The 27,235-nt window shown below is 47.1% G+C and overlaps 1 protein-coding gene across 10 annotated transcripts in view; it reads left to right on the top strand.

The window, feature by feature from the left end:
* Nucleotides 1-27,235, top strand: part of LOC121615279 (discs large homolog 1-like protein) — a 119,487-nt gene that overhangs the window by 85,834 nt on the left and 6,418 nt on the right. For 5 of the 10 annotated variants that reach the window (XM_041949560.1, XM_041949565.1, XM_041949563.1 and 2 more), the window contains 14 exons: nucleotides 4,824-4,919; nucleotides 5,618-5,671; nucleotides 8,993-9,043; nucleotides 10,984-11,108; nucleotides 12,005-12,174; nucleotides 12,524-12,660; nucleotides 14,498-14,642; nucleotides 17,900-18,029; nucleotides 19,008-19,164; nucleotides 19,502-19,604; nucleotides 19,992-20,106; nucleotides 20,647-20,823; nucleotides 23,588-23,654; nucleotides 26,046-26,142. In XM_041949560.1, coding sequence (XP_041805494.1) covers nucleotides 4,824-4,919; nucleotides 5,618-5,671; nucleotides 8,993-9,043; nucleotides 10,984-11,108; nucleotides 12,005-12,174; nucleotides 12,524-12,660; nucleotides 14,498-14,642; nucleotides 17,900-18,029; nucleotides 19,008-19,164; nucleotides 19,502-19,604; nucleotides 19,992-20,106; nucleotides 20,647-20,823; nucleotides 23,588-23,654; nucleotides 26,046-26,142 — 1,624 coding nt within the window. Of the gene's footprint in view, nucleotides 1-4,823; nucleotides 4,920-5,617; nucleotides 5,672-8,992; nucleotides 9,044-10,983; nucleotides 11,109-12,004; nucleotides 12,175-12,523; nucleotides 12,661-14,497; nucleotides 14,643-17,899; nucleotides 18,030-19,007; nucleotides 19,165-19,501; nucleotides 19,605-19,991; nucleotides 20,107-20,646; nucleotides 20,824-23,587; nucleotides 23,655-26,045; nucleotides 26,143-26,531; nucleotides 26,566-27,235 lie in introns of all 10 variants that reach the window. The other 5 variants (XM_041949562.1, XM_041949564.1, XM_041949569.1 and 2 more) reach the window with 2 other exon arrangements.

A 27,235-nucleotide genomic window follows, 5' to 3' on the forward strand; every position in this document is an offset into this window, starting at 1 on the left:
GATCACAAGATGGGGTGGCTGTCAGGTCATCGAGGGCTGAGCCAAAAACTTGAAAAGCACTTCCGTGATACAAGAGAGACCAGGTGCACATGGCAGGGCATCCAGGCCTCAGACTACAGGCCAACAACAGTGACATCCACCTGCCCAGTATGGAGTCCCAGCTCTGAATGACTCATCGGCGTGTGAGGGATTATGGGATATATTTCTATCTTTGTTTTCATAGTAGTCACAGTAACGTCCTACACTGTGAGATAATCTAACTGCTTTATTTATGTACTGAGCAAAATGAATGTACACTCTGAGACATCAAAAACTGCACAGCAGCAGCAGCAGCAGGTCGTGGTTCAGTCCTGAACAGCCTGGGGGGGCTGTCAGGGTTTCATCTTCAGCAGAGGCCTAAAGGCTGCAGAGAGCTTTCTGCCTGCCTGCCTGCCACCGCACCCCCGCCCTCGCCGCTGACGCTGACATGCACGCCGCTGCGTCCGAATCCGGGGGCGACATCGATTATTCATGCAGCAAGCGGAGGCCCCCCCCCCTCGTGGTGACATGTGCCACGCTCGCTGAAGCCGATTAATTGGTAGGAGAATGAGAGAAGGCGAGAGGGAGGGTGTCACAGAGGAAGAGCAACTGAAAAGGGAGGGGTGGAGTGAGAAAGAAAAGAGGGGGTGTTTTTGTGCTTCGGTGGTGGAGGGAGGTGGTGGAGCCTGGGGAGCAGGATTGAGTTTGGCTGTGTTGCTTTCACACTGCACAGACCGAACAAGCCTGTCCAGATCTGAAGGAACCATCCATAATTTATTACTTCACCTCCTCCTCCTCCTCCTCCTCCTCCAATCGGGAATCTCCTCCAGGAACATGACCACACATTACCCCCGGCAGGAGTTCACGTCCAAGGCCATGAATGGAGCTGAGAAAAAGTTGCCACGGGTCAACATCAACCTGCAGGAGTCCATTGCCCACCTCCACCCGCTCCAGAGGCAGCATGCCATCGAGCTGCACCGCCAGCAGCAGCAGCAGCAGCAGCAGCAGCAGCAGCCAGGTCGTCCGCAGGTCCAGGCATCTCTGTCCACATTTACCGCCTGCGCTGTGCCGGCGTCCTGCCGAGCTCGCAGCCGCTTCCTCAACCTGCGGGACAGCGTCAAGAAGAGCCCCACCAAGAGTACCGCCAAAGTGGTGGGCAGCAGCCACACAGCGAGCCGGCCGGAAATCCCCTGGGTACCCTTCTCTTTCAGTAAGGTACTTCAACACTGGGGACATGCTCAGTTTGAAGTTGGGAGACCTTTTCTGCTGGTTTGACACGACTTCTCTGTCTTAGACATCACAGATACGGCAGGGCCGAGTCGGTTTGAAAAAGTACTGATGTTTGTAGCTCAGAGTGCACATAGCACCAAGCCGATAGCAAACGCACAGGGTTCATGGCTCCAAGCATTCGGTACCAAAGACGTAGGAGTGATGGTCAGCCTCAAGCACCCAACATTGGTGTTGAAGGTCTGGACAGATTCAGACCAAATGTTACAAGTTTTAGAGTGAATTTTTTTATGCTGATGCAGTTTTTGTATGGCTTGTTGTGTCCAGACAACATTCAACATTTTAGCTTCTTTAGTTCATTAAAGCAGTCCAGTTCTAGGAAAGAACTGAAGGTCCTGCTCCTGATCACTTTAGCTGTCGGTTTTCTAGCCTTCATCAGCTCTGGTCAGTCTGAGGAACATCATAAATAACCTTTATTGTGTGTGTGCTGGACTTTTTGGTTCTTCACAGACGTGTTGATGTGCTGCTCAACAAGGATTTCAGGTGTGCAGGAACTTTCTGTTACTGTTCAAGACCAGATTGAAAAAAGTGCTCTTTTGGTATCGTACTGAATCTCAGGCGTTGCAGCGGTGCTACAGTTCACTGTTATTGTCTTGTGCTGCTGGTGAAGCTGAGGGTCAGTCTGCTCTGGTCTTCATCTCGTGATCTCGTTTCTGGGCCGGCTGCACATGCACGGTGGTGTGGTGAGAGTGTGTTTGTGACCCGCAGCCACAGAGTCAGATTGAGATACTACAGTGTGGAGAATCAATACAGACCATCCATGTGTTGTTGTCATGGCATCAGCTGCAAACCAGAACGCATTTCAATTCTTCTTCATTCTTCAAACTCAGTTCAGCTTCTCATTTAGTCATTTTTGACCTGGAATTTCATTTAATTCATTTTATTTCATTTTATAATATTTATTGTGTTTGTTGTTTTAATTTCAGTTGATTTTTCTTTGACTTCTGCCTGTTTAGCTGCAGGAAAGTGTGTGAAGGTGCTGTTCAGTCACTGAGTCTGCAGTCGATGATTTCCATGATAGATTAATGTGCTGCTCAGAGACAGACCAGACACACACACACACACACACACGGCAAATATATTCTTGGTAATTTAGAAACGGTGTCACCAAACTTATCTTTCACCCGTAAAAAGGTCCAACTTCTACAAACCTTAGTTGCAATTCTTTAAAAATTGAACAAATTCTTCTCAGTGATGTTTGTTCATGTTGTGTGTTTGGATTTTGAAACTATCCAAAATTATTTTTATAAGCCTCAAATGATCAAGTAATTTTTGGATCAAATGATTTATCGTTCAGTCTTTAAAGTGTCAAAGAAAGATGAAACATGTCCAGCGCAGCGTCTCAGAGGCCGGCTCCGGATAGCTCATGTCTGACAGCGTGTGTCTTCAGCAGAGCTCACAGATCACAAAGATCCGGTCCGAACAGGAGCGCTCGTCACTCCCCTTCAATTAAAACCTAAACTCCGTCCTCTTGTGTGTCGCCGCACCAATTTATATTCTCTGGGAGCAATTAATCCCCATTGTCAGCAGCTTTCCAAACGGCGCTCCAGAAGTAGGGCTGGCGGATCAATGCGGTCGATGTGCGGGGGCTAATTTTAGCGGCTGTTGGTTTTCCATGGGCTCCAAGTTCTGCTGCTGCAGCACAACAATTAAGCCTCTTGGAAACAGAGCAGCACTTCCTGCCAGCAGCTTCATGAGGTCCTGCTCTTACATAATAGAGGTCACAGCGCTGAAGGCCGCCTCGCGCTCTCTCCTTTTTACCATGGTTTTACATGTAAGCCGGGGCTTTAGAAGGTAGACTGGTGTGTAAAGGTGCAGTCTGAAATCTGATTCTGTCCTCGTATTAACAGTTTGTTTACATCATGTAGAAAAAGATTTTTAAAAGATAAACTTTTATCAAAGTAGGAATTAGGCAGCAGTGTCTACTTGCGTATGTCTCAGGTTGAGTGTTTTTCCCCTCATAATTTCTCACCTTGGTTTTAATATTTGCTGGTTACCTGAGCAGGTAAATAACATCTGAAATAATATTTCAAAATGAAAAAGCTGAGTAGAAAACAATAGAGGATGTTGTGAAAGGATTGATAGAAGTTTATGTTGCAGGACAATTAGAGGGATTAAGACTTCAGCTAATGGACCACTCACACAAACGAAGTGCAGAGAAAATAAGCCCCGTGGATCTGACACATGATGTGATTAATGTCTGATTAATGTCTGCTGGTCCTGATAGATCACAGAGTTCACATCAACATACAAGCTGCAGTCACCCAACCTGCCTTCAACAGTGAAACATGCACGTACGGATGTTAGTAGTCAGCCTGTGCAGTCACACCTGTCCTGAGTTGTCCTGTGATGGGAACACTTTCCACCACCTGTTTGGGTTGACGATGTGCTGATTTTCACAGCCTACAGGACGCTGATATGACAGTTTGGTTTTCATTGAATATGCAGAATGGATTTATTTATTTCGTGTTTGTGACAGTGATGCAGACCATGAGGTGATGGAAATGTACGTGCTGTCATATCCTCTATACTGAGGCAGCTCTCTGCTGTATTAGGACTGATCAATGGCAATATTGGCTCGATTTATCAAGTTAAGTCTGCCAGAAAATCTAATATTTCATCTGGACTTCAGATACTTTTCAACTGAATTTGAATAAAAATGACTATATCATAGCGTATAATGACGTTCTGATATAAAATGATATATACTGTGATAAAGTCATGCAAACAGGAGACCACAGCTCGCCACTGTAACACTGACCTTTGACCTTTTGTGGTGATGTCACTGCAGGCTGTCAGGGTTAATACTCTGCTCTGCTGATTGAAAGATCTGCTGCTTTTCAGTAATCACTAAAAGGACATCGACCCACTGCTGAGACTGTACCGAGGGACCGGGGATTTAACGCACGCACGCACAGACACACAGACGCACGCACGCAGACAGACACACACACACACGCACGCACGCACGCACACTCTGACACACACACACACGCAGACACACACATACACACACTCTCACACACACCCACACGCACACTCTCTCAGACACACACACACACACACTCAATCTCTCTCTCACACACACACACAAACTGACACACTCTCTCACACGCACACACACACTGACACACACTCAATCTCTCTCTCTCACACTCACACACACACACACACACACACACACACACACACTGACCCAGGTCACATAGTATGGCTTTAATCTTCTCAGAGCAGCAGATGGGCAGAGTTTGTCACATCAGGACAAGTGTCAGGTAATCTGTCAATCACAGAGCATCTTCCTCTCTGACACCCTGCCGTGCTGTCCAGTGTGTCACACTCCTCCCCGCTGGCACCTCAGCGTGACAAAAACGAACAGGACGGTGACATCACAACACCTGTCAGTCAACATCGACATGCACACATCCTCCTCCATCCTCCCCTCCACTCCTCCTCCTGCTGTTCATCTGTGCTGCAATGTGTTTGTCTAACCTTTGACCCCTCACCATGCTATTGTTCAGCAGGCTGAGGCCACCCCGCCCTCCTCTCCCATAATCCCCGTGATCCCAGTCTCGCCAATCGCAGCCGAGACCACCATCATCCCTCCGACGTCACAGGTTTCTTTTTTTGTTGTTTTTATTTTCCTCCACCTGTCTCTCCCTCTCTGCTCCATCCATCTATAGGTTTATCTCTTCATTTGTTTGGCTGCTCATGTTTTTCGCCGCCGCCGTTGCATCCAGTTTAGTTCCTCGTCTGCCGTCCAGCTGTGGCTCTGATGAAGTGAGCAGATTAGAGATAGGAACAGTGGGAGAAATGCCACACTTCCCCCACATGACTTTTAAGAGCCCATCTGGCTCCTCCCGGGCAGAAAGCGAGCGAGCGACCAAAGCAGACAGAAAGAGAATGAGCGAGTGAGCGAGGCGCAGATTGAATTTAAAGCTAGAAGAAGAAGAAGGAGCGGAGTCACATCCTTCAGGACTTGATTGGATTGAGTTAGCCTTCATGCTTCAGCATTGCATCTTCTGCAGCGTGAAATGCCACCATGTACGTACTCTGCTCTGTCCTCGCTAATCTCTGCCCAAATCCACCGGCTTCCTGTCCCATCCTCAGCTGCTCTGTAGCATCATGAGGAGAGTCGGTCCGTAGTGTCGGCGTGCTCTTTCATTTGCTGCACGGCGGACAGCTTGGCTTCAGTGTGTGTTTGCGGGGGTGGAGCTCTGCGGGAGGTTACTCAGGTTTTGTGGTTGGATGTTGGTTGGAGGTGTATTTTTTTTGGAGACGCTTCCTCTCACACTGTGATGTCTTCTCTCCTCAGGCCAACCCTCCCCCTGTGGTGGTCAACACAGACAGCCTGGACACGCCTCCATACGTGAGTTCAAACATGTCATCCATACGTGTCAACATTTCTCTGTCACGTCTGTTCTTCATCCCTCCAACAAAGCTGTACTTCTTCATCTCTATGTTTTATTATGTTTTTATAACTGTGGAAGTAGATGAGATGTGGTGATAACGTTGTTATAGATGACTGGTAACATGTAGAAAATCTCCATATTATCGATTGAATTGAAGATTTGGTTAAAAAGATTTAAATTTGTCCATCCTGTCAACTGATTTCACCAGTGAAGTCCGTGAACCAATCAGAAGCAGGAAGCCCGACATGACTCGGTGCTGAAGGAAGTCAGAAAAATGTTCAGTCACAATTCGAAGCTGTCTGATGATGCAGTTAATGTGAAATGCTGGAAGTGTGCATGGATGCGTAATATTTGTGTGCCTTTGTGAATATGCTTCCATGTGATGTGTTAATTCTAAACTTCATGAACCCGTGAAGGTCTGTTTTAATTCATACATTTGCAAAGAGCCAGTGTGTGAACAGAAACTCATTTTGCTGGATTGCAGTGGAACCAGTTAGACCCTGAACACTGAAACAGTAACATCAAACATGGCTGAAGCAAACCACAGATCCTCACTGACACATCACCTCTACACCATCACAATGTCCGCCCGGTGGAGGAAAGACCTAAACATGCTCAGAAACTAAAACATCTAAGAATCACTAACAACAGAGCAAAATCCATCTGCTGATGAAGGTCAGATTTTTGATATAAATATGAGTGAAAGCTCCAGAACAGCTACTAAATGGACCTCATGATGAGGTTGCTCTTTACAAGGTCAAAGATGGACCTGACAGCGTGACCATCAGTCCACGTTTTTACTGTCCGCCTTCATTAGACTTTGTCTTTATCTGAATCTGGATAACTTGTTTTGTAGCACACATGAAGGGACAGCAGGACAGAGTCCAGTTTATCCTCCTGGACATGACCTCTGTGTGTCTGAAGTCACTGAAGGACAGGTAGCAGGTCTGCAGGCCGTCCAGCCGCCGCTCGTCTCTGACTGTCCTTGTCGGACTCGTTCCTGGCATCAGACCAGTCTAAATTAAATTGGCGACAGAGACTAAACAGCTGCCCGGCCTCCGATTGGCTCTGTGATGCTCGAGATGCTGGCTGCTGTCAGCGAGCTCCTGCTTCATCTCTGCCAGCTTAATTTTCAGAAGAGGGAGATGTTAAGAAAATAAGAAAAGGGGGGTTGAAAAAGCAGCTTATTCTTCTGGCTGGCTCTGCTTTCACCAGGTTAGACTCAGGAGTTAAATCAGGTCGCGAACATTACAGCGTGCTTTCTTAAACTTCATTCTGATGCATGAAACTCTTCACTTTTAGGCCAAAAATGAGGCTTTTGTACTGGTTCCATTCTCCCCCCCCCAAAGTCTCTTATCAGCTCCAGTTCAGTGGATGATATTGAAATGAAATTGAGCTTTCAGTCACATTAATTCGTATTCTGAAACTGTCAGGTACAGTAAGTCATTGCAATAATGTCAGGAGCAGTTGTGGATTCTTTATTGCAGACATGCTCTGATTGGTGGGATGGGTGGATCAGCCAGATGTGATCAATCCACATTAGATGCAGGTGTTTTTTCTCTGTGTTCGTTGCCATCAGTCACATTCATTCAGTCACAGCTGATTTCCACACAGTGTGCATCACATTTCATTTATTGAGTGTTGGTGTCAGCAGCTCCACCTGACAGCCCCCCCCCCCCACACACACACTATTCAAATAAATACATGTTAGCAATAAAAGAAAAAAGCCACCAGCAGGGGAAGGCAATGAAGTGCATGTACTCAAGTACTAATTTGAGGTACTTGTACTTTGCTTTTACTTTTTCAATTTTATGGTACTTTTACTCTGCTTCAGCTCAGAGACAAATGTTGTACCTTTAATTTATTTGACAGCTTTAGTTACTTCATATAAAAAACATAATACTCTTTGAAAATACAACACGTGGACAGACTAAACCAGGTTTCCAGCCTTTCTGACTCGTGACCTCTTGTGTAGAACAGTGTCGTGGCTCCATGAGTTGTTGTCAGCTCCACCAAAGAACCTTCTAACATGGTCAAAAACTGCCCGAGTCCCAAGAAGTCAAATCTTTCAGTATTTCACAAAAAATTCAAACTGAGACCTGTATCAGTATCAGTGTATTGACCCCCTGGGTTGGGAACCAGAGGACTAAACTAGCTAACTATATGTGAAGTGGTTGAAAGTAGCTCCACCTGGAGCAGCAGCCTCAGCAGGACCTCCCAGACGTTTCTCTCCCCAGCAACACTTTCCGGCTCCTCCAGGGAGACTCCTCGGCCTCCCCAGGCCAGATGACATATATAACAACTCCGGCAAGTTCTGGGTCTACCCCAGGGTCTCCTCCCAGTTGGACGTGCGCAGGAAGCCTAATAAGGAAGGCACCCAGGAGGCATCTCCTCTGCCTGAACCACCTCAGCTGGATCCTTTGGTGAGAAGGAGCTCTACTCCGAGCTCCCTGTGGATGTCTGAGCTCCTCACCCTTTCTCCACAGCTGAGTCCAGCCTCCCTGCAGAGGAGACTCGTTGTATCCTCACTTCCCCACAGCTCATGACCGGAGCTGAGGGTTGGAACGTAGATCAACCGGTAAATCAGAAGCTTGGCCTTTGGCTCAGCTCCTTCTTCACCATTATGGTCCGGTACCATCCGTCTGTCACTGAGAACAAGATCCTGATGCTTAAACTCCTTCGCTTGGAGCAGGAGCTCACTGCCAACCAGGAGTGAGCGATCCAGAAGTTCCCTTTGAGGTGCTGAGTCTCATCCTGGCCACTCAGCTGCAGACCGACCCGGTGCCTGCTGAAGGTCACGGCCTGATGAAGCCAGCAGAACCACGACATCTGCAAAAAGCAGAGACGCAGTTCTGAGGTTCCTGAACCCAGCTGCACCCTCAGACCTTGTCCATGAACATCACAAACAGGATCAGAGACAAGGGGCAAGCTTGGCGGAGTCACATGTTTGCCTTCGCGCTGAGGATAAGGGCTCAGCTCTCACTTTGGTGGACAGAGTCCGGATGGCTCGTCGCAGTGGCCCAGTACAAAGAGCTGGTCCACACTGGTCCTGAAGCTGCAGTTCAGCAGTCTTCTACTCTTCTACATAGAGATATAAAAGCTGGTTAATGTGTAAGCAGAACCAAAACAAAGGGATTAACTGGAAGCCACAGCTTCGTCCACTTTCACAGTCTTCATCAGAGGATCATCCTTCCTGTAATTGTTACTGTGTGAGCTGAGAAATAGATCACCTGTTGATCACCTGCAGTGATCTGACCGATAATGTTCTGTGTGTGCAGGTGAATGGGACGGAGGCTGACTACGAGTACGAGGAGATCACACTGGAGAGGGTAAGAGGACGAGCAGCCGTCCTTTTTATGTCGCTTTGAATGGCGGCCGTGTTGTTGGCGAATGGAGCCGCGGTCCATAACTCAGAGGGTTCACCCCGCCCGGCCTCCTGGCAGCAGATACTCTTAATTTGACTTTGATGTACTACTTTTATGTACTTTTACTTTAGTGCTTTGAAACTCTAGAGGACCAACTGGTGTCTCTGCAAACCTGCAGGGCTTTATTTTGTAAAAGTTTGCAGATCTGTAGGGAACGAGGGGAAACGAGGACGTTCTGAATCAGCTCTGGAACATTAGAACGTGTGTGTTTGTGATTGGCTCACACAAACACACACACACACACTTTGTCTTAACACAGCAGCTGTGTTTTAATCTCTGACTCTGTGGTGAAATCTTTCTATTATCTTCTGTCGTATCTTTTCTTCTTGTCCTAATTCAGCCGCAAACTATTCTCAGTGCAGCGTGAAGACAGACCATCACTGCCAGCTGAGCCTGTCTGTCTGTCTGTCTCACTGTCTGTCTGACTGTCTGTTTGTCTGTCTGTCTGTCTGTCTGTCTGTCTGTCTGACTGACTGACTGACTGACTGTCTCTGTCTGTCCGTCTGACTGACTGTCCGTCTGTCCGTCTGTCTGTCCGTCTGTCTGTCCGTCTGACTGTCTGTCTGACTGTCTGTCTGTCTGTATGACTGACTGACTGTCTCTGTCTGTCTGACTGTCTGTCTGTCTGTATGACTGACTGTCTGTCTGTCCGTCTGACTGTCTGTCTGTCTGTCTGTCTGACTGACTGTCTGTCTGTCTGTCTGTCTGTCTGTCTGTCTGTCTGACTGACTGTCTGTCTGTCTCTCTGTCTGTCTGTCTGTCTGGCTCGTTGGTTTCTTATATGATGAACAGTGTTTTTCTGTTCCTGGGGAGTTTTTAATCCTGACTCGGTCCCACATCCTCAGTCCTGCTGCCCCAAATGCTCGCTGGATCACCAAATGAGGATAAATCCGCCACTGAAAATAGTCCCCAACAAATGCTCCATTTCCTTCTGTTGATAAAAACTACAGCGAGCAGCTGTTTGAAGACATCATTGAACCTTTTTAAAAAACAAACTCCATGTTTGTGAGGTGTTTTTTAATATTTACATCTTCAGTAGGAACCAATGGGCCACAGACAGGAAGTGAGACAGTACTGAGAGACAGGCGAACATGCTGATGGTTTGAGTCTGAGCATGAGACAGGTCACAGCTGCTCTGAATTTCTCCTCCAGCAGAAATAGTTTTACTCTTTTCATTCAGTCTTAAGCTGCTTGAATGAATTTCAACACTTATTCAACAAATATTTCACATTAAAACCTTCCAGGCAGCTCAGCGACCATAAGTCCTTCCTCTCCCGGGAGGCTTTTAATGTGAAACAGCTGCAGGAAGTGCAGAGTTTCAGTGACAGTAGCTTAAGAACGATCAGCAAAATGACAAAGTAGAAATGATTGGAGGTAATTAGTAATATAAACGAGTGTAACATGTTCTCGTACTGATGGAGTTTGTGCTGTGTTATACTGAATCGATCCATGTGAAAAGAAGACAGGTGATTCCAGCTGTGTGATCAGGCCTGTATGTGTTTGTGCTGACTGTTTCATAGTGAACCAACAGGTCGTTACTTACAGACGACTATTCAGTCAGCTTGTTCTTAAGAGCCGTTTTAATTGCTCTGACACTTCTTAAAGTTGATCCATGAAAGAGCAGAAATGATTTTTGAAGTTCATCGCCTCAAACAGGAGAACAGGATTTCCTCTTTCTTCTTCTCTGACATGATTTCAGCAGGTCTTTATTTTCTCCATTAAAACCAACTTTTTGATTAATATATTGATTGTATATTTAATCGCTCAGCTGCACTTTTATTTTCCTTAACGTGTGTTTTGTTTGTTGTGGTTGTGGTTGTCATGGTTATTGTTGTGGTATCCAGGGTAACTCGGGACTGGGCTTCAGCATCGCGGGCGGCACAGACAACCCCCACATCGGTGAAGACCCGAGCATCTTCATCACCAAAGTCATACCTGGAGGAGCCGCTGCCCAGGACGGACGGCTCAGGTGAGGCCACGTAGTCTCAGTCCAGCATCACTTTCTGAACCTCGTGTCTCTGTTTGGACCTTTTAAGAAGTCATTAGGTAAGAGCTGGTGTCGTTAACCCAGAGCCCCCTGCAGTGCCCCTCATTCATTATGCAGCAGCCGGAGTCTGACACACCTGATCCAGGTGATGATGATGTTGGATTGTGGGATGAAGAGTGCCTCAGTCTCAGGTTGCCTCTAAAGTGAACCCTGTTTGTTGGTCTGTCAGTCAGCAGTGAGGCTCATGTGTCAGAAGGAAAGTCAGTAAAAACAGAAGAGGAGGACGAAGAAAAAGAAACCGCGTCGCTTTCTGAAGCTTTACTTCATTCAGTTTCAGTTTGTCGTAAAACAATATTCACTTTCAAAAAGACAGCGCACAGATTCAATCCAGCACGAAACGTGAACACAAGAGCACCGAAAGGATTCAACGCATAAGTTTTAAAGATGCTCGAAATCCAAACGCATGAACGCAAGAAAAGACTCAACTGGGACGTGACTGGTGACGCTGTTGGATGTCTGATAGAAGACGAGACACTTTCCTCAACACTGGTGTCCATTTGTTTTTCTCAAACAAAGAAATGAAAAGTTCTATTAAAAAACATCTTGGGATGAACATTCGTGCTGAATGTGTTTGTCATCTCGCAGGATTTAAATTTGTCTTCGGTGTTTTCTGACGACACATTCAGACGTTTTCATGTTAAAAGAGATTTCAAGTTAAACGGTTGCCTTCTTCCTGACAGTGAGATCAGAAGATGGACTGGTTTACAGGGTTTTCAGCGCCGCTGCTCATCAGTCCTGATGTTTAACTGCTGTAAAAGTCTTAAAAGTTAAACCAAACTTGAACTGATGATTGACGTCAGTGGCTTCCTGTGTTTCAGGGTCAACGATGTCATCCTGAGAGTGAACGAGGTGGACGTTCGCGATGTGACCCACAGCCGAGCTGTGGAGGCTCTGAAGGAGGCCGGCTCGCTGGTCCGGCTCTACGTCCGCAGGAGGAAACCCGTCTCCGAGAAAGTGATGGAGATCAAACTGGTGAAAGGACCCAAAGGTGACAGGAAGTGTTTGAATATCCAGTCGGCAGGTGCAGAAACCAGAACCAGAACCTGAACCAGAACCTGAGGGCGAAACACTGCCGCATACAGATGGTGTGGATGTGCTGTTGGATCGTCTCTGCTTGCTGGGGGGCTTTAGTGAATCCCTCAGGGCCTCGTGATTATTCAGACAACGAATCCTAAAATATGCTGTCGTATGTTTACGTGCCCTGATTTGTGCTGGAGTTAATTGGCAGCAGCGTGTTTCTGTGACACTGTACACATGTTAATGTAAGTACATGCTGGTGCTTGCAGGTTAATTAATGATACGTCCCCCTTCTGGTCCTGGTCTTTGCTGCATTCCAGGTCTTGGCTTCAGTATAGCAGGTGGAGTGGGGAACCAGCACATCCCGGGCGACAACAGCATCTATGTCACCAAGATAATCGAAGGAGGGGCCGCACATAAAGACGGGAGGCTGCAGATCGGAGACAAACTGCTGGCTGTAAGACTGTCTGTCTGTCTGTCTGTCTGTCTGTCTGTCTGTCTGCCTGCCTGCCTGCCTGTCCGTCCGTCCGTCCGTCCGTCCGTCTGTCTGTCTGTCTGTCTGTCTGTCTGTCCACACGGCTCTCTGTCCTCTAACAGCTTTTAATCCAGACTCTGTTTTATTCTTCCCAAATTCTGCGTTTTACAACTGAAACACATTTTGTCATCAGAAAGAGAGGACATTTAATTTGATGTAACAGAACGTTTCATTGTTTTTATCAAACTGATCTTCAGATTCAGCACTTCTGTCCGTGTTTTCTGCGTCGTGAAAATCGTGATTTTTATCAAAGGCATGTTTGACATGAAGCAGCAGAGACTGAAGACCACAGGGTCTGTCAGACTGAGCTAACAGCGACAACATGTTTATTAAGAATATGATCTAATCATTTAAAATCCTGTTGATGACCTCAGCGTTTAACGTTTTGTTAAACACATTCCCCTTGATTTTATTGTCGTGAACTACGAGTACAACGATACAAGAACAAGGCAGCAGCAGTCTTTGTGTGTCATGCACAAACTGACAAGACCCCAGAAATACTGTTGAAGCGCTGAAACAACATTCATACATACAATTAGCATTATAGCATTATCTGCTTTAAATGTTACCTGACATGAAGAACTCTTCAGAATGACGGATGATTAAGTCAAAAGTCAAAAGCCTTTTTAGCATTATGAACAATAAAACATGATGTCAGTCTCATCTAACGCACATAAACAAAATGTGCCATAAATAAGATTAAAGATTAAAGATTCCACCTCATTAATCCTGCAGTGAGCCACCAAAATGTCCAATCACAGTCCTAATCTTTGAACCAATCACAGTCCTAATCATTGAACCAATCACAGTCCTAATCTTTGAACCAATCACAGTCCTAATCTTTGAACCAATCACAGTCCTAACCTTTGAACCAATCACAGTCCTAATCATTGAACCAATCACAGTCCTAATCTTTGAACCAATCACAGTCCTAATCTTTGAACCAATCACAGTCCTAATCATTGAACCAATCACAGTCCTAATCTTTGAACCAATCACAGTCCTAATCTTTGAACCAATCACAGTCCTAACCTTTGAACCAATCACAGTCCTAATCATTGAACCAATCACAGTCCTAATCTTTGAACCAATCACAGTCCTAATCTTTGAACCAATCACAGTCCTAACCTTTGAACCAATCACAGTCCTAGTCATTGACCCAATCACAGTCCTAGTCATTGACCCAATCACAGTCCCAGTCTTTGACCCAATCACAGTCCTAATCATTGAACCAATCACAGTCCACATCACCAACAGCTGCATCACCACTGACAGCACAAACAGCGGATTAGCTGTTAGCTCACCTGTCTGAAGCATGAACGGGACACACACAGGACAGTTGTCCACTGGAATGTAACTAAATACATGTACTCAAGTACTGTACTTTAGTAGTAATTTGAGGTACTTTTACTCTAGTATTTCAATTTTATGCAACTTTATACTTCCTCACAAAGAGTGCATGTTTTTACTGAAGTGAGGTTTTCAAAGCAGGACCTTTGCTTTCAGTGTGGTATTAGTACTTTTACTGAACTCACAAATACTTCGTCCTCCTCTGAGGTAATGTAGTGGTACCTGACAGAATGAACAGTGTGTGATGGAGGTTTGCACAGCGTCTTACCTGATGCAGTGAAGCAGGTCGGACAGGTGCTCTGCCTTGACGCAGCACGTTCAGGTGCCGCCTCTGGATTGGCTGTTGGTCGGTTTGTGTTTGATCTCAGTAGATGAACGTTGATGTGACGTGATTCCTCTCTGCCCTCAGGTCAACAGTGCTTGTCTGGAGGAGGTGACCCACGAACACGCCGTCACTGCCTTGAAAAACACTCCTGACGTGGTCTACTTGAAAGTGGCTAAACCCAACAGTGTCTTCATGAACGACAGCTTCGCTCCGCCCGACCTCACCAACTGTGAGTGATGATTTTTAATTAGACGTACAAACGAGACTTTTCTTTCCCCACAGAAGCAACATGCCGTCAGATCCAGAACCCCCGTTCATCCCCGTCAGCTCTAACACGGTCACTCACAGGCTGATGGCTGCTGTCAGCATCTGCTGAGCCACACTGGGAGCACTGGTTTTCATAGAGCTCAGCTCTCGTGTGAAAAACAAACACAGTATGGATCATGCGACATCTGCAGGAAATGTTCTTTGTTTATTAATTATCTGCATTTATTCATATGTCACTCATAAATACATCACCTGGGTTGATCAGACGCAGGAACACTGCACACAGATATTCATTTATCCTTATTGTCTCTTGGACGTATCTGATTGGTCAACACATTGTGTTGCTGGATGATGTCACGTGTTCAAACAGTCGGCTCACGTACGTGACAGAGACGGCTGAGTTTTCAGACGTGGTCTAACTTAAACCCTCTGTCCTCGAGCCTCCTCCCTCCCCGGCCAAACAAGGACACGAAGCCTGTGCTGGAGTCCTCTAACATCACACAAACCAGATCAGCAGGTCCTGGTTCAGACGTGGGCTGGTCGACTTTCTGCCTTTGACACTGAATTAGTGTTGAATTGAGCAGGGACTGCAGCGAGGGGGGCTGCCGGTGACGTTCCTGATCAAACGACACGTTTCAAAGTCAAGGCGAGGCAGAACCTCCTCTCAAACACATTCAGAGCACGAGCTCTGGATCTGTTCCCAACGCCTCCCTCGGTGAACCTTAATGTGGAGCTGCTGAAGGACAAACTGGACCGATGAGGACCGGAGGAACGGCGTCCAGCTGATCTGTCTGACCAGCGATCAGATGATTGATCGGTGAAAAGACGGGAAGGTGGAACAGATTGATTTCATCATCTTGTGTACATTTCTGCCTCTGCTCTCATTATATGAAGGTTATTTCAAAATATTCAGCGTCGACTGTCTCTGATAGTCTGGATTATTCACAGGACACAAATAGTTCCAGTGAAAACTGACATCTGAATTTCTTATTGAGCGTAAACTTTATTTTTTAACTTTAGTGAACTTCACTGACTTCAGTGGCCATATTTGTGCAGCACTTCTAAAATCACGAGGGTACAAGCTGCTTCAGAGAACTTAGTATAGGTTTGAGCCAGTCCATGAAATGTGTTAGCGAGTGATTCATAGATCTTGAAAGCGCTCCGGTCTCCAGCAGGTCTGCGGCGTGCTGGTGCTCTGCCGTGTCGTGCTTTGTCAGAGATTAGAACAGTGTTAGCTAAAGAGACTAAAGCACACCGGGGTTAGTTTAAAGCCTTTCTGCCAAATGTTGTACAAGCTGAGCAGATTCTGAAGATACCGAGCAGTAACTCAGCATCCCACCCCTCCATCGTCCCTCAGAGACCCCTGCCCCGCGCGTTAACCTCCGTCTTATCACCCACCCGCTGCCGACGTGAGGTCGAGACGCGTGAAGGACGAATCCAATCGGCGAGCGTCGGGCTGCGTCACGAGCCTCGGCTGCCGTTGCTGTGCCCGAGCTAATCCACACGGCGACCCGGGAGGGGTGGGGGGCAATATATTTAATGATGTCCTGCCTCAGTGGACAGCAAAGATCTGAGCCAGAGGTAATGAATGAGAAATAATTCTGTTAAGTGTGCTCCGCCTCCATCGTGGCGGCTTAGAAACAAATATGGAGGAAATAATTGTTGTAATGATGCAGCCGGCCGTCCCGTCACCCCCCCTCCGTGCACCGATTGGACGGATTAGATCAGATAATGGGAGGAGGGAACAGATTTGCCCTCTGCTGGTGTTTGTTGCTGGGATCATAAACCTCTAAAGGTTGAAGGTTCAGCAGATTTCAGGACGTCAGAGCGTCATCGTTTGTTACTTTGTGCTCGCGCTCTCTCTCTGCTAACGACTGTCAGCATGTCAGAGATACAACAGGTGTTTGTGCCTTTATGACAAAGATTAGACAGCTGATAGAATCAGCTTTTCTAAAATTTTATCAATACTGAGGTCACAATTATTAGTCACTCTTTGACTTTGAAAACATGAATTTACTGCACTGTAAAAAATGTTCTAATTTTAACAGTGGATTTTCTTTAAATATGATTCACCTGCAAAAAAAAAAGAATGTCTTAATAATAATATAAATAATAATAATCAGGATCTAGACTATAATAGATATAAAGACTTATATGTCCTCAGTCTTATAAGATTGTTTTTATTCTGATAAATAGTATAATAGAGAATATGAGAAAATACTAGTTAAATAGAGCTCTGACATCCTTCTTGGCCGCTCCAGGCACCAGTACTGTAGCACCATCAGCGTCCAGGCAGCAGTGAGCTGAAGTAAAGGAGTCAGTTTGGAAGAAGTGTGCTGGATCCACAACACGAGGGCATCATTGCACAGAACGCAGCACAGTTATGTTTCCTTTTGATTATAATTGATAAATCAAGTCATGTTTGTATCTAGAGGAGCATGAAGCAGTGTGAAACTGTCATCACTCCCTTCAGGACCTCCTGGGGTGTCGGGCCTTTGTGGCCCCTGTTGTAAATCAATAAGAAATACTCCTTTATTATAATAATAGATTTTATCAGATCGTTACATCATTGTTTTCATTTTGATTTGTCCCGTATTTATTTCTCCACATTAATCAGACAGACAGAGGAATCTCTGTGGTGATTTTATCTGTCGGTACTTTATCGATGGATTTATCAGAAGATGGATTGTGTCGTGGTGCTTCAGTAACATGGAGGGCGTGTTGCTCCTCACTGCCTCCTCAGTTCCATCAGGAGCATCTCATCCCGGAGGAGGATCTGGTTTACTGTAAACTGATCTGGTTTACTGTAAACTGGCTCTCTAACAGCAGGAAGTACTACAACTACTACTGAATGTGTTTAAGCAGGCCCATGAGTGTGCACAGATAGCACCTGCAGCTTGAGATCAGACCCGGTTAAGTTACTCAGTCACTAGTTTAGTTTACGGCCCCCTCAGTGGCTCCTGCCCTCGTCCAATGAGGTGATAGCGGGAGCCCCGCAGGTGAGTGTAGCGGAGGGACTGAGCAGGTGTTGGTCAGATGGAGAGAAACTGTAGGAGCAGAGGCTGAAACACACACTGCTGCTCAGAGTGAACCCTGACAGACGTTTCATTGGTCAACCTGCAGGTTCACACTGACGCTCCGACGCTGCAGCGACGGAGACGCTGCGTTTAGTTTCTGACAGCTCGTGATCTTCACTCCTCTGTCTGTTCTCTGTTTCAGCGTACTCCCAACACATGGAGAACCATATCAGCCCCCCCAACTTCCTAGGTCAGTCCCTCCCCCCGCCGGCATCCTCGGGACGCTACTCCCCGACCCCGAAGAGCACGCTGGGAGACGACGATGTCACCCGGTGAGGACAAAAACATCACTCGTCACGCAGCAGTTTTATTTCATTTTATTCATCAGAAACATTGATTTGTTCAGGAAAGAGTTGTGACCAAGACATGAACTGAGCAGGATTTCTCCATTCAGAGCCCGACATGCTTTTATAAATTAACAGATAAACATGAGCTCGAAGAATCATGTGGGTGTATTCAGAGTATAAATTATTATCAATAAAAACACAAGATAAGATTTTTGCCCTGCTGACCCACAACTGGTTCATGTAGCAGTGGATGTCTGTGGAGGAAACACAGCTGCTCCGCCCTCTGCTGGTGGAAGCCTGCAGTTACACACACACACACACACACACACACACACACACACACACACACACACAGTTTGCCAACAGTTGATGAATACATATAAAATAGAAATTAACGATAACAAATATGTAAAATATCTGTTTTTTTCAGGGAAAAGCTTTGTTAGTGTAGAATTGTCTTCACTCTCCCACAGGCAGGTTGTTTCTGAAGGAACAAGAGGCGTTTTCATTGGCTGATCTCTTGTTTACGACTGATTTAATGTTTGTAGTCATCGGTCATCACATCTTTAACAACAGTCAGAACAAGCAAAGCTTCAGCTATTACCTGAACCGTGTCACAAAGAAACTCTGTTCACACCTGAAGCAGGTAGATAGAGTTTACCTGAGCCAGTAAAGGAGGGAAATCCTGTTTGTTATTTTCATCATCTGTGTGAGGTCATCAGGATGATTGACAGCTGTGTGTGAGGTCATCAGGATGATTGACAGCTGTGTGTGAGGTCATCAGGATGATTGACAGCTGTGTGTGAGGTCACGTGATGTCAGGATGATTGACAGCTGTGTGTGGGTCACGTGACGTCAGGATGATTGACAGCTGTGTGTGAGGTCACGTGATGTCAGGATGATTGACAGCTGTGTGTGAGGTCACGTGATGTCAGAATGATTGACAGCTGTGTGGTCCAACAGGGAGCCCAGGAAGGTGGTGCTGCACAGAGGAGCGACGGGACTGGGCTTCAACATTGTGGGCGGGGAGGATGGAGAGGGGATCTTCATCTCCTTCATCCTGGCTGGAGGACCCGCTGACCTCTGTGGAGAGCTGAGGAAAGGAGACAGACTCGTGTCCGTACGTGCACACTCCAAACACACATGATACCAACCATTTAGAACAATTAGGAATATTTAGATTTATCTTAGTTAAATCAGTAGAGAAGACTAAGCACTACATGAAGCTAATGTAGAGTGACAGCACTGTTGAACAAAGGGACAGACAGTGGATGAAGACGCCGGTAAACAGCTGGAAGTTTTGGGTAAATTTGGCGAGCGGACTCGACTCCTCTGGACGTGTAAAACCTGCTGAAGCGTGTTGAGTCGTGCTGTCGTCTGTGCAGGGTTACAAAGCTGAACACAACGTCAGTTCTCAACATCAGCACTGATGACGTGTTTTTGACCGTGTCCTTCAGGTGAACGGGGTGGACCTCCGCAACGCCACCCACGAGCAGGCTGCCGCCGCCCTGAAGAACGCCGGGCAGACGGTGACCATCATCGCCCACTACAGACCAGAGGGTAAGACACCTGGACACACCTGCGGGACCCGTCACATCTTCACTTTGGGAAAAAAAAAACACTTTTAGGAGAGGATCATGAATATTTCAGGGACTAATTTAAGTTACAGTTGAAGTCAGGAGTTCAGGGTGAGGTCATTAAAGGTCACTTTTAACCGTTAAACAGGTTTCATGTTGGTCAGAACATCCACTTTGTGTACAACACAATTCATCTTCCCCACCGTTATTTCTCTTAGAATTCATTTCATCTCAATTCAAGAGTTCCTACATGTCCTGGAAAACTCCTGGAATTCTGCAGAGTAACTTTCCAGGAAATGAAAAAATGGTACATGTGTTTGTAAAAAATGGATGATAATGAAGAAGTGTAAATATTCCTCTTCCTGTCCAGAGTACAGTCGGTTCGAGGCGAAGATCCACGACCTGAGAGAGCAGATGATGAACAGCAGCATCAGTTCTGGTTCCGGATCTTTGCGGACGAGTCAGAAGAGGTCGCTATACGTCAGGTAACCTCACCTGAGAGACTCGCTGCTGGGCGGAGCTCATCAAGAAACACTGATTATTGTCACAACGGAAACTTTTTAAATGATTCAATTCATTCTGATTGTGCATTCATTTAATCTTAATTAAAATTGTTGAAATTGTTAGCAGTGTATGCTAACGCTTCACTGGCCTGCAGGTAAAGTTAAAATGATAATTCGATCATTTAATTTGATTGAATTATCAGTTCATTTAATTTCTGACTTAAAACTAAATTGAATTTTACTAAACTGAGATGAATTTTTTTATGAAGTTTGAATTAATCAAACTAAATATTTACTCAGTTTAATTCTTTTGAACAATAATTATTTAATGTTAGAACTGAATCAAAGTGAGCTGCAGTCTTTCTTTTCATTGATAACAGCTGATAGTTGATTAACAGCAGGTCAGCTGACTTCTCCTCCTCAGCTCACTGTAAACTGAAACCTTTTCTCCGTGTGTGTGTGTGTGTGTGTGTGTGTGTGTGTGTGTGTGTGTGTGTGTGTGTGTGTGTGTCGGTGCTGCAGAGCTCTGTTCGACTACGATAAGACCAGAGACTCCGGGCTGCCCAGTCAGGGACTCAACTTCAAGTTCGGAGACATCCTTCATGTGGTGAACGCCTCCGACGACGAGTGGTGGCAGGCCAGACAGCTGACGTCACAGGGGGAGGTGGAGGAGGTGGGGGTGATCCCCAGCAAGAGACGGTCAGCCCCGCGAAGGCGCACACACACACACACACACACACACACACACACACACACACACACACACACACAGACAGGTCTCTCTCTCACACACACACACACACACACACACAGGTCTCTCTCTCTCACACACACACACACACACAGGTCTCTCTCTCTCACACACACACACACACACACACACACACACACACAGGTCTCTCTCACACACACGCACACACACACACACACACACACACACACACACAGGTCTCTCTCTCACACACACACACACACACACACACACACACACACAGGTCTCTCTCTCTCACACACACACACACACACACACACACACACACACAGGTCTCTCTCACACACACGCACACACACACACACACACACACACACAGACAGGTCTCTCTCTCACACACACACACACACACACACACACAGGTCTCTCACACACACGCACACACACACACAGGTCTCTCTCTCTCACACACACACACACACACACACACACACACAGGTCTCTCACACACACGCACACACACACACAGGTCTCTCTCTCTCACACACACACACACACACACACACACACAGGTCTCTCTCACACACACACACACACAGGTCTCTCTCTCACACACACACACACACACACACAGGTCTCTCTCACACACACGCACACACACACACACACACACACACACACACACACACACACAGACAGGTCTCTCTCACACACACACACACACACACACACACACACACACAGGTCTCTCTCACACACACGCACACACACACACACACACACACACACACACAGGTCTCTCACACACACGCACACACACACACAGGTCTCTCTCTCTCACACACACACACACACACACACACACACAGGTCTCTCTCACACACACACACACACAGGTCTCTCTCTCACACACACACACACACACACACACACAGGTCTCTCTCACACACACGCACACACACACACACACACACACACACACACACACACACAGACAGGTCTCTCTCACACACACACACACACACACACACACACACACACACAGGTCTCTCTCACACACACGCACACACACACACACACACACACACACACAGGTCTCTCTCTCTCACACACACACACACACACACACACACACACACAGACAGGTCTCTCTCTCACACACACACACACACACACACACAGGTCTCTCTCTCTCACACACACACACACACACAGGTCTCTCTCACACACACACACACACACACACACACACACACACACACAGGTCTCTCTCTCTCACACACACACACACACACACACACACACACACAGGTCTCTCTCACACACACGCACACACACACACACACACACACACACACACAGGTCTCTCTCTCACACACACACACACACACACACACACAGGTCTCTCTCTCTCACACACACACACACACACACACACACACACACACAGGTCTCTCTCACACACACGCACACACACACACACACACACACACACACAGACAGGTCTCTCTCTCACACACACACACACACACACACACACACACAGGTCTCTCTCTCACACACACACACACACACACACAGGTCTCTCTCACACACACGCACACACACACACACACACACACACACACACACACACAGACAGGTCTCTCTCACACACACACACACACACACACACACACACACACAGGTCTCTCTCTCACACACACACACACACACACACACACACAGACAGGTCTCTCTCTCACACACACACACACACACACACACACAGGTCTCTCTCACACACACACACACACACAGGTCTCTCTCTCACACACACACACACACACACACACACACACAGGTCTCTCTCTCACACACACACATACACATGTCACACACAGAGACAGGTCTCACACACACACACAGGTCTGTCACTTACACACACACACACAGAAAGGTCTCTCTCACACACACACACACACACACACACACAGGTCTCTCTCACACACACACACACACACAGGTCTCTCTCTCACACACACACACACACACACACACACACAGGTCTCTCTCACACACACACACACACAGGTCTCTCTCTCACACACACACATACACATGTCACACACAGAGACAGGTCTCACACACACACACAGGTCTCTCTCTCTCACACACACACACACACACACACACACACACACACACAGGTCTCTCTCACACACACGCACACACACACACACACACACACACACACAGGTCTGTCACTTACACACACACACGCAGACAGGTGTCACAGTGCGCTCTCTCTCTGCTTTATAAGGTTCTTTGTGTTGTTTCCTGTCCTGACAGGTGAGTTAAAGGTGCTGAAGGAAACTGATCCAACAGCAAACAGAACTGTTGTTTCTTTTGTTAAATGTAAAATGATGATGATGAACGTCAGAAATGAAGGAAAGCACAGAAACTGCTGACTTTACCTTCCTTCAGAGAAAAAGACCTCGATGATCAGAAGGTTTAGTTGCATGACACCTTTGTGTCCAAGCCTTCACCTCATTGGTTGCTCGCTCAAAGGTCATCAGGAACAAAGTCCGGGTTAAAACTGGTTTTAGTTTGCAGCAGTGAGGCTCAGCATGTGCAGTCTGTCTGCAGGATCAGAGGATCGCAGCCAGTGATCACGATGATCACCCAGAGCCCGCCTACATGAGCCGCCTGTCATCTTCACTGGGACACGACCTCTGCTAACCTTTGACCTTCTGCCCTCTTTGGCTGCAGGGTTGAGAAGAAGGAGCGGGCGAGATTAAAGACGGTGAAGTTTAACGCAAAGTCTCGGGACAGAGGGGTGAGTGTTTCACTCAGCGACACGTAGCGCTGCCAGATGTAGTTATCCAGTTCCCATGATGCCTTGAGTGAATCATAGTCACCGCTTCCCTCGTTCCTTTCACTGAAGCAGCTCCAGTTCAGCTGTAGTTTGGCACAGCTGTGGTTCGTTATTGCGTATTCGTAGCCGACCGCCACAGAGTCAGCCGTGTTGTGGCCGGCTGCTCGCAGCGGGCGGCGTTCAGTAATGACATCATCCACGTCAGAGGTAGTTCCAGAACGAGTTTCGCGACAGATTATGCGTTATATAGAGGCTGCGCATGGATGCCCCGAGTACTCGCATTATACGGATATACGCGCCGCTCCTCTGGGGCTAATTTCTTCAAAACGACTCCAAATGCCACCAAAGTTGTCTGGGTGAGTAAATGGTCGTATTTAATGCTACAAATAAGGTCCAGGTGGTAAAAAACAAAGTTATCCTTTAAACCACAAGAACATGCAAAGTCCTCACCTGCCAAAACTTCACATGAAAACAGCTCATACGGTGTGTAAGGACCGCAGCTTCAGGCGTCCTCGCCGTAAACCGGCCCTCCTGCCGGCGGCCGGACGGACGAGCTGCGCTAACACAAACATATATTGAGCTGCTTTTCTGAGACACGAGCTCGTCTCTCTAAACAGCAGCGACCTCTTCGTGGTTTCTGAGTTTGGGCCAATCACAATCAGCCAAACGTGTCCCTGTAGTCTGTAACAGTGAAGCTGATGCTAAGCTAGGCTTGTAGCTTCAGTGAAAGGAATGAAGGCATCCGGACAGCGTGTGTAACAGCGCTGAACTCTCTCTGAGCTACGTTTAATAAATCCTTAAAGCTTCTGTAGCTGATTAGTGAATTAGCTTTGCATGATTTTAGTCTTTCTCAGGTCAGAGTTTGTCTTCACGTGATGAAGATGAACTCCTCTTACTAATGAGTGTCTGACTAATGTCTAAAGCAGCTGGTTTAACAGCATGTCGTTGTTGTTGTTGATCTTTGAGACGTTTTCTGAACCGCAGCAGCGCCTCCCCAGCACCTTTAAACCGTGTGTCGCTTTAACACGCGTTGACAAAACGCCCCGCCCAGCGCCGCCCGCCGCCCCGCCCTCTAACACACCAGACTGACGGGGGAGAAAAAAAACAAACATGCATGACCCCCCCCCGACCCTCCCCTCGCTCCTCATACAGAGAGAAACGCTTGACATTGATGTCTGACTGTCTGCTGCTCACAGAACCCTTCCTCCTCCTCCTCCTCCTCCTCACCACTCACCTGTCTCACCCTCTCTCTCTCCTGCTGGATAACACTGACGTGCAGCATGTGATCTGATGATGTCAGTAGTCCCGCCTCCTGCTGATGAAGACTGCTGCGGATTGGTCAGAGTCACAGCTACAGTTAACTCGTCTGAGCTGACCTCTGACCTGCTCTGCTGGGCTGAAATGTTTCATTCTAACAGTCACATTCAGGCTTTTTCTGGATACTTTTCTGGACGTTGTATCTTTTAAATTACACTAAAGCTGAATGATGCGTGTTCACGGTCAGACCAACACCAGAGAAAAGCCGCTGATGTGAGATCAGTTGAACGTCTCCTCTCAGTTTGTGTGTCTGCATGTTCAGTTCCTCCTCATCGTGCCTTCGCCTGCTGCCTTCGCCGTCACAAAGCTGTGACCACATCATTCAGTAAAACAGGGCCCTCTATAGGCTGATTCTGTAGTTTGAACTGGTTTCAGCGGACAGGAAACGCTCCCTTGCTGCTCTCATAGCTTCATTTTTTAAACTGGTTTTGTGACCTTTTGAATAAAATCCTCCACACGAATGATGAATAAATTCAGAGGATGTGTATTTGACTCAGCACAGGGGCAGTTAAAGTGCTCAGAATAAACACGCTACAACTAAAAACTGCTGAAGTCCAGTTAAGATAAGTGAGTGAATCACACTCGCCTGTTTAACCACAACACAGCGCTGAGCGATGACGTGCTGCCATGGAAACAAACGTGATGCTGAGCTCCTCAGGACAGACAGGTGAACGTGGAGGTGAGAACAGGGAGGCCTCGTATGATCAGTTATGTTACTCCTGCTCTCCACACATGGACAGGTTTCCTCGGCCGTCCTTGTTTGTGACGCTGCTTCCCGCCGCTGGCGGCAGAGACTGTAGAGATCGGCGCAGCTTCCTGCTTGTTTCCTTCGTTTTCTGCATGTTCAGCGGCTGTTTGATGAGTTTCAGCTTCTGTTGAATCTGTTAGCCGTTAGCCACAGACTCAAACAAAGAGCATCTCATTCTGTCCAAACCGACATCAGACTCCCCCATCTCCCCCCTCTTCCTCCTCTTTTTTTATTCCATCGCCCCTCCTCCTCCTCCTCCTCCTCCTCCTCCTCTTCCTCCTCAGCAGTCTCTCAATGACAAGCGTAAAAAGAACCTCTTTTCCCGAAAGTTTCCGTTCTACAAGAGCAAAGAGGCGAGCGAGCAGGAGACCAGCGATGTCGACCGTAAGTACCAGCGCGGCGGGGTGGGCGGTCTGTGTGAGAGACGATTGGTCAGCGACAGGAAGAGGGGTCAGCTGGTGGCGGCGTGCTGCAGACGCGCAGGTTGTCGTGGCAACAGGGCCCGGCTGAAATGATGCAATACCTCCACCGACCTGACGAAAAGCTGAAGACAAACAAACAGCCCCGCTTCCTGTTTGAGGAATCTGTGTTAGTGAAACCTGAACCCCCCACCCCCCCACCCCCCTCCTCCTCTCTGGAGCCAAAATGGCCGCCCTGTAGCCCCGGCGACCGGCTGCGTCCGCCCTGCTCTCCGTCTGTCGCTGTTACTCAGTAACTTTGTGTTTCTTGTGGTTGTTTTCTCCTCGTTGTTCGCTCGGCTCGGCTGACCTCAGGACAACAGTGACGACATGCTATCCAAAGGCCACAGTAAGTGCCCCCCCCACCTCACCCCTCCGTCCCCTCCCGCTCTCCACCAGGATCCCTTTTCAGCCAACACAGCCAGAGGGTGCTGTCAGTGCTGAGGGACACGAGTATTTGTTTTTGTCAGTCCTGACTTGTGATTGGTTGAGTCTCTGCAGTGAAAGACATGAACCTCGCATATTAATTACTGTATTTTCTGGACTATAAACCGCACCTGCATATAAGCCACATCTGCTCTATTTTTAAAAAATAATTTAAAAAATGATATACAAGCCGCATCCGCTCTACTTAAAAAAAAAAAGATATGCAAGCCGCAGATATTGATGTTGTTAGATTAGATATTTACTACATGTACAGAACGATTCTGAACTGTAAATGTACATGTATGTACCTAAATAGATCCTTTCCTAACAGTGTTTTAACATGGCAGCAACTGTGCTGATTAAAACGGGACAGAACCAAGAGAAAATAACCCGTATTTATTTATCTTCATTTCCCCTGTGTTTGAAATCACGTCACTTTAACCATCTTCGCTGAAACCCACGAAGTCGTCTTCTTCAGTGTCGGAGTTGAACGAACTCAGCAGCGCTTCGTCACATCCGTCTCCATCATCTGAAGGTGCGCCGCTCTCTTCGCGTAGCAGTCCAGCCTTTCTGAACGCGTTGGTAGTTGGAAG

This window comes from Chelmon rostratus, chromosome 12 (assembly GCF_017976325.1).
Source record: "Chelmon rostratus isolate fCheRos1 chromosome 12, fCheRos1.pri, whole genome shotgun sequence".
Taxonomy (NCBI): Eukaryota; Metazoa; Chordata; class Actinopteri; order Chaetodontiformes; family Chaetodontidae; genus Chelmon; species Chelmon rostratus.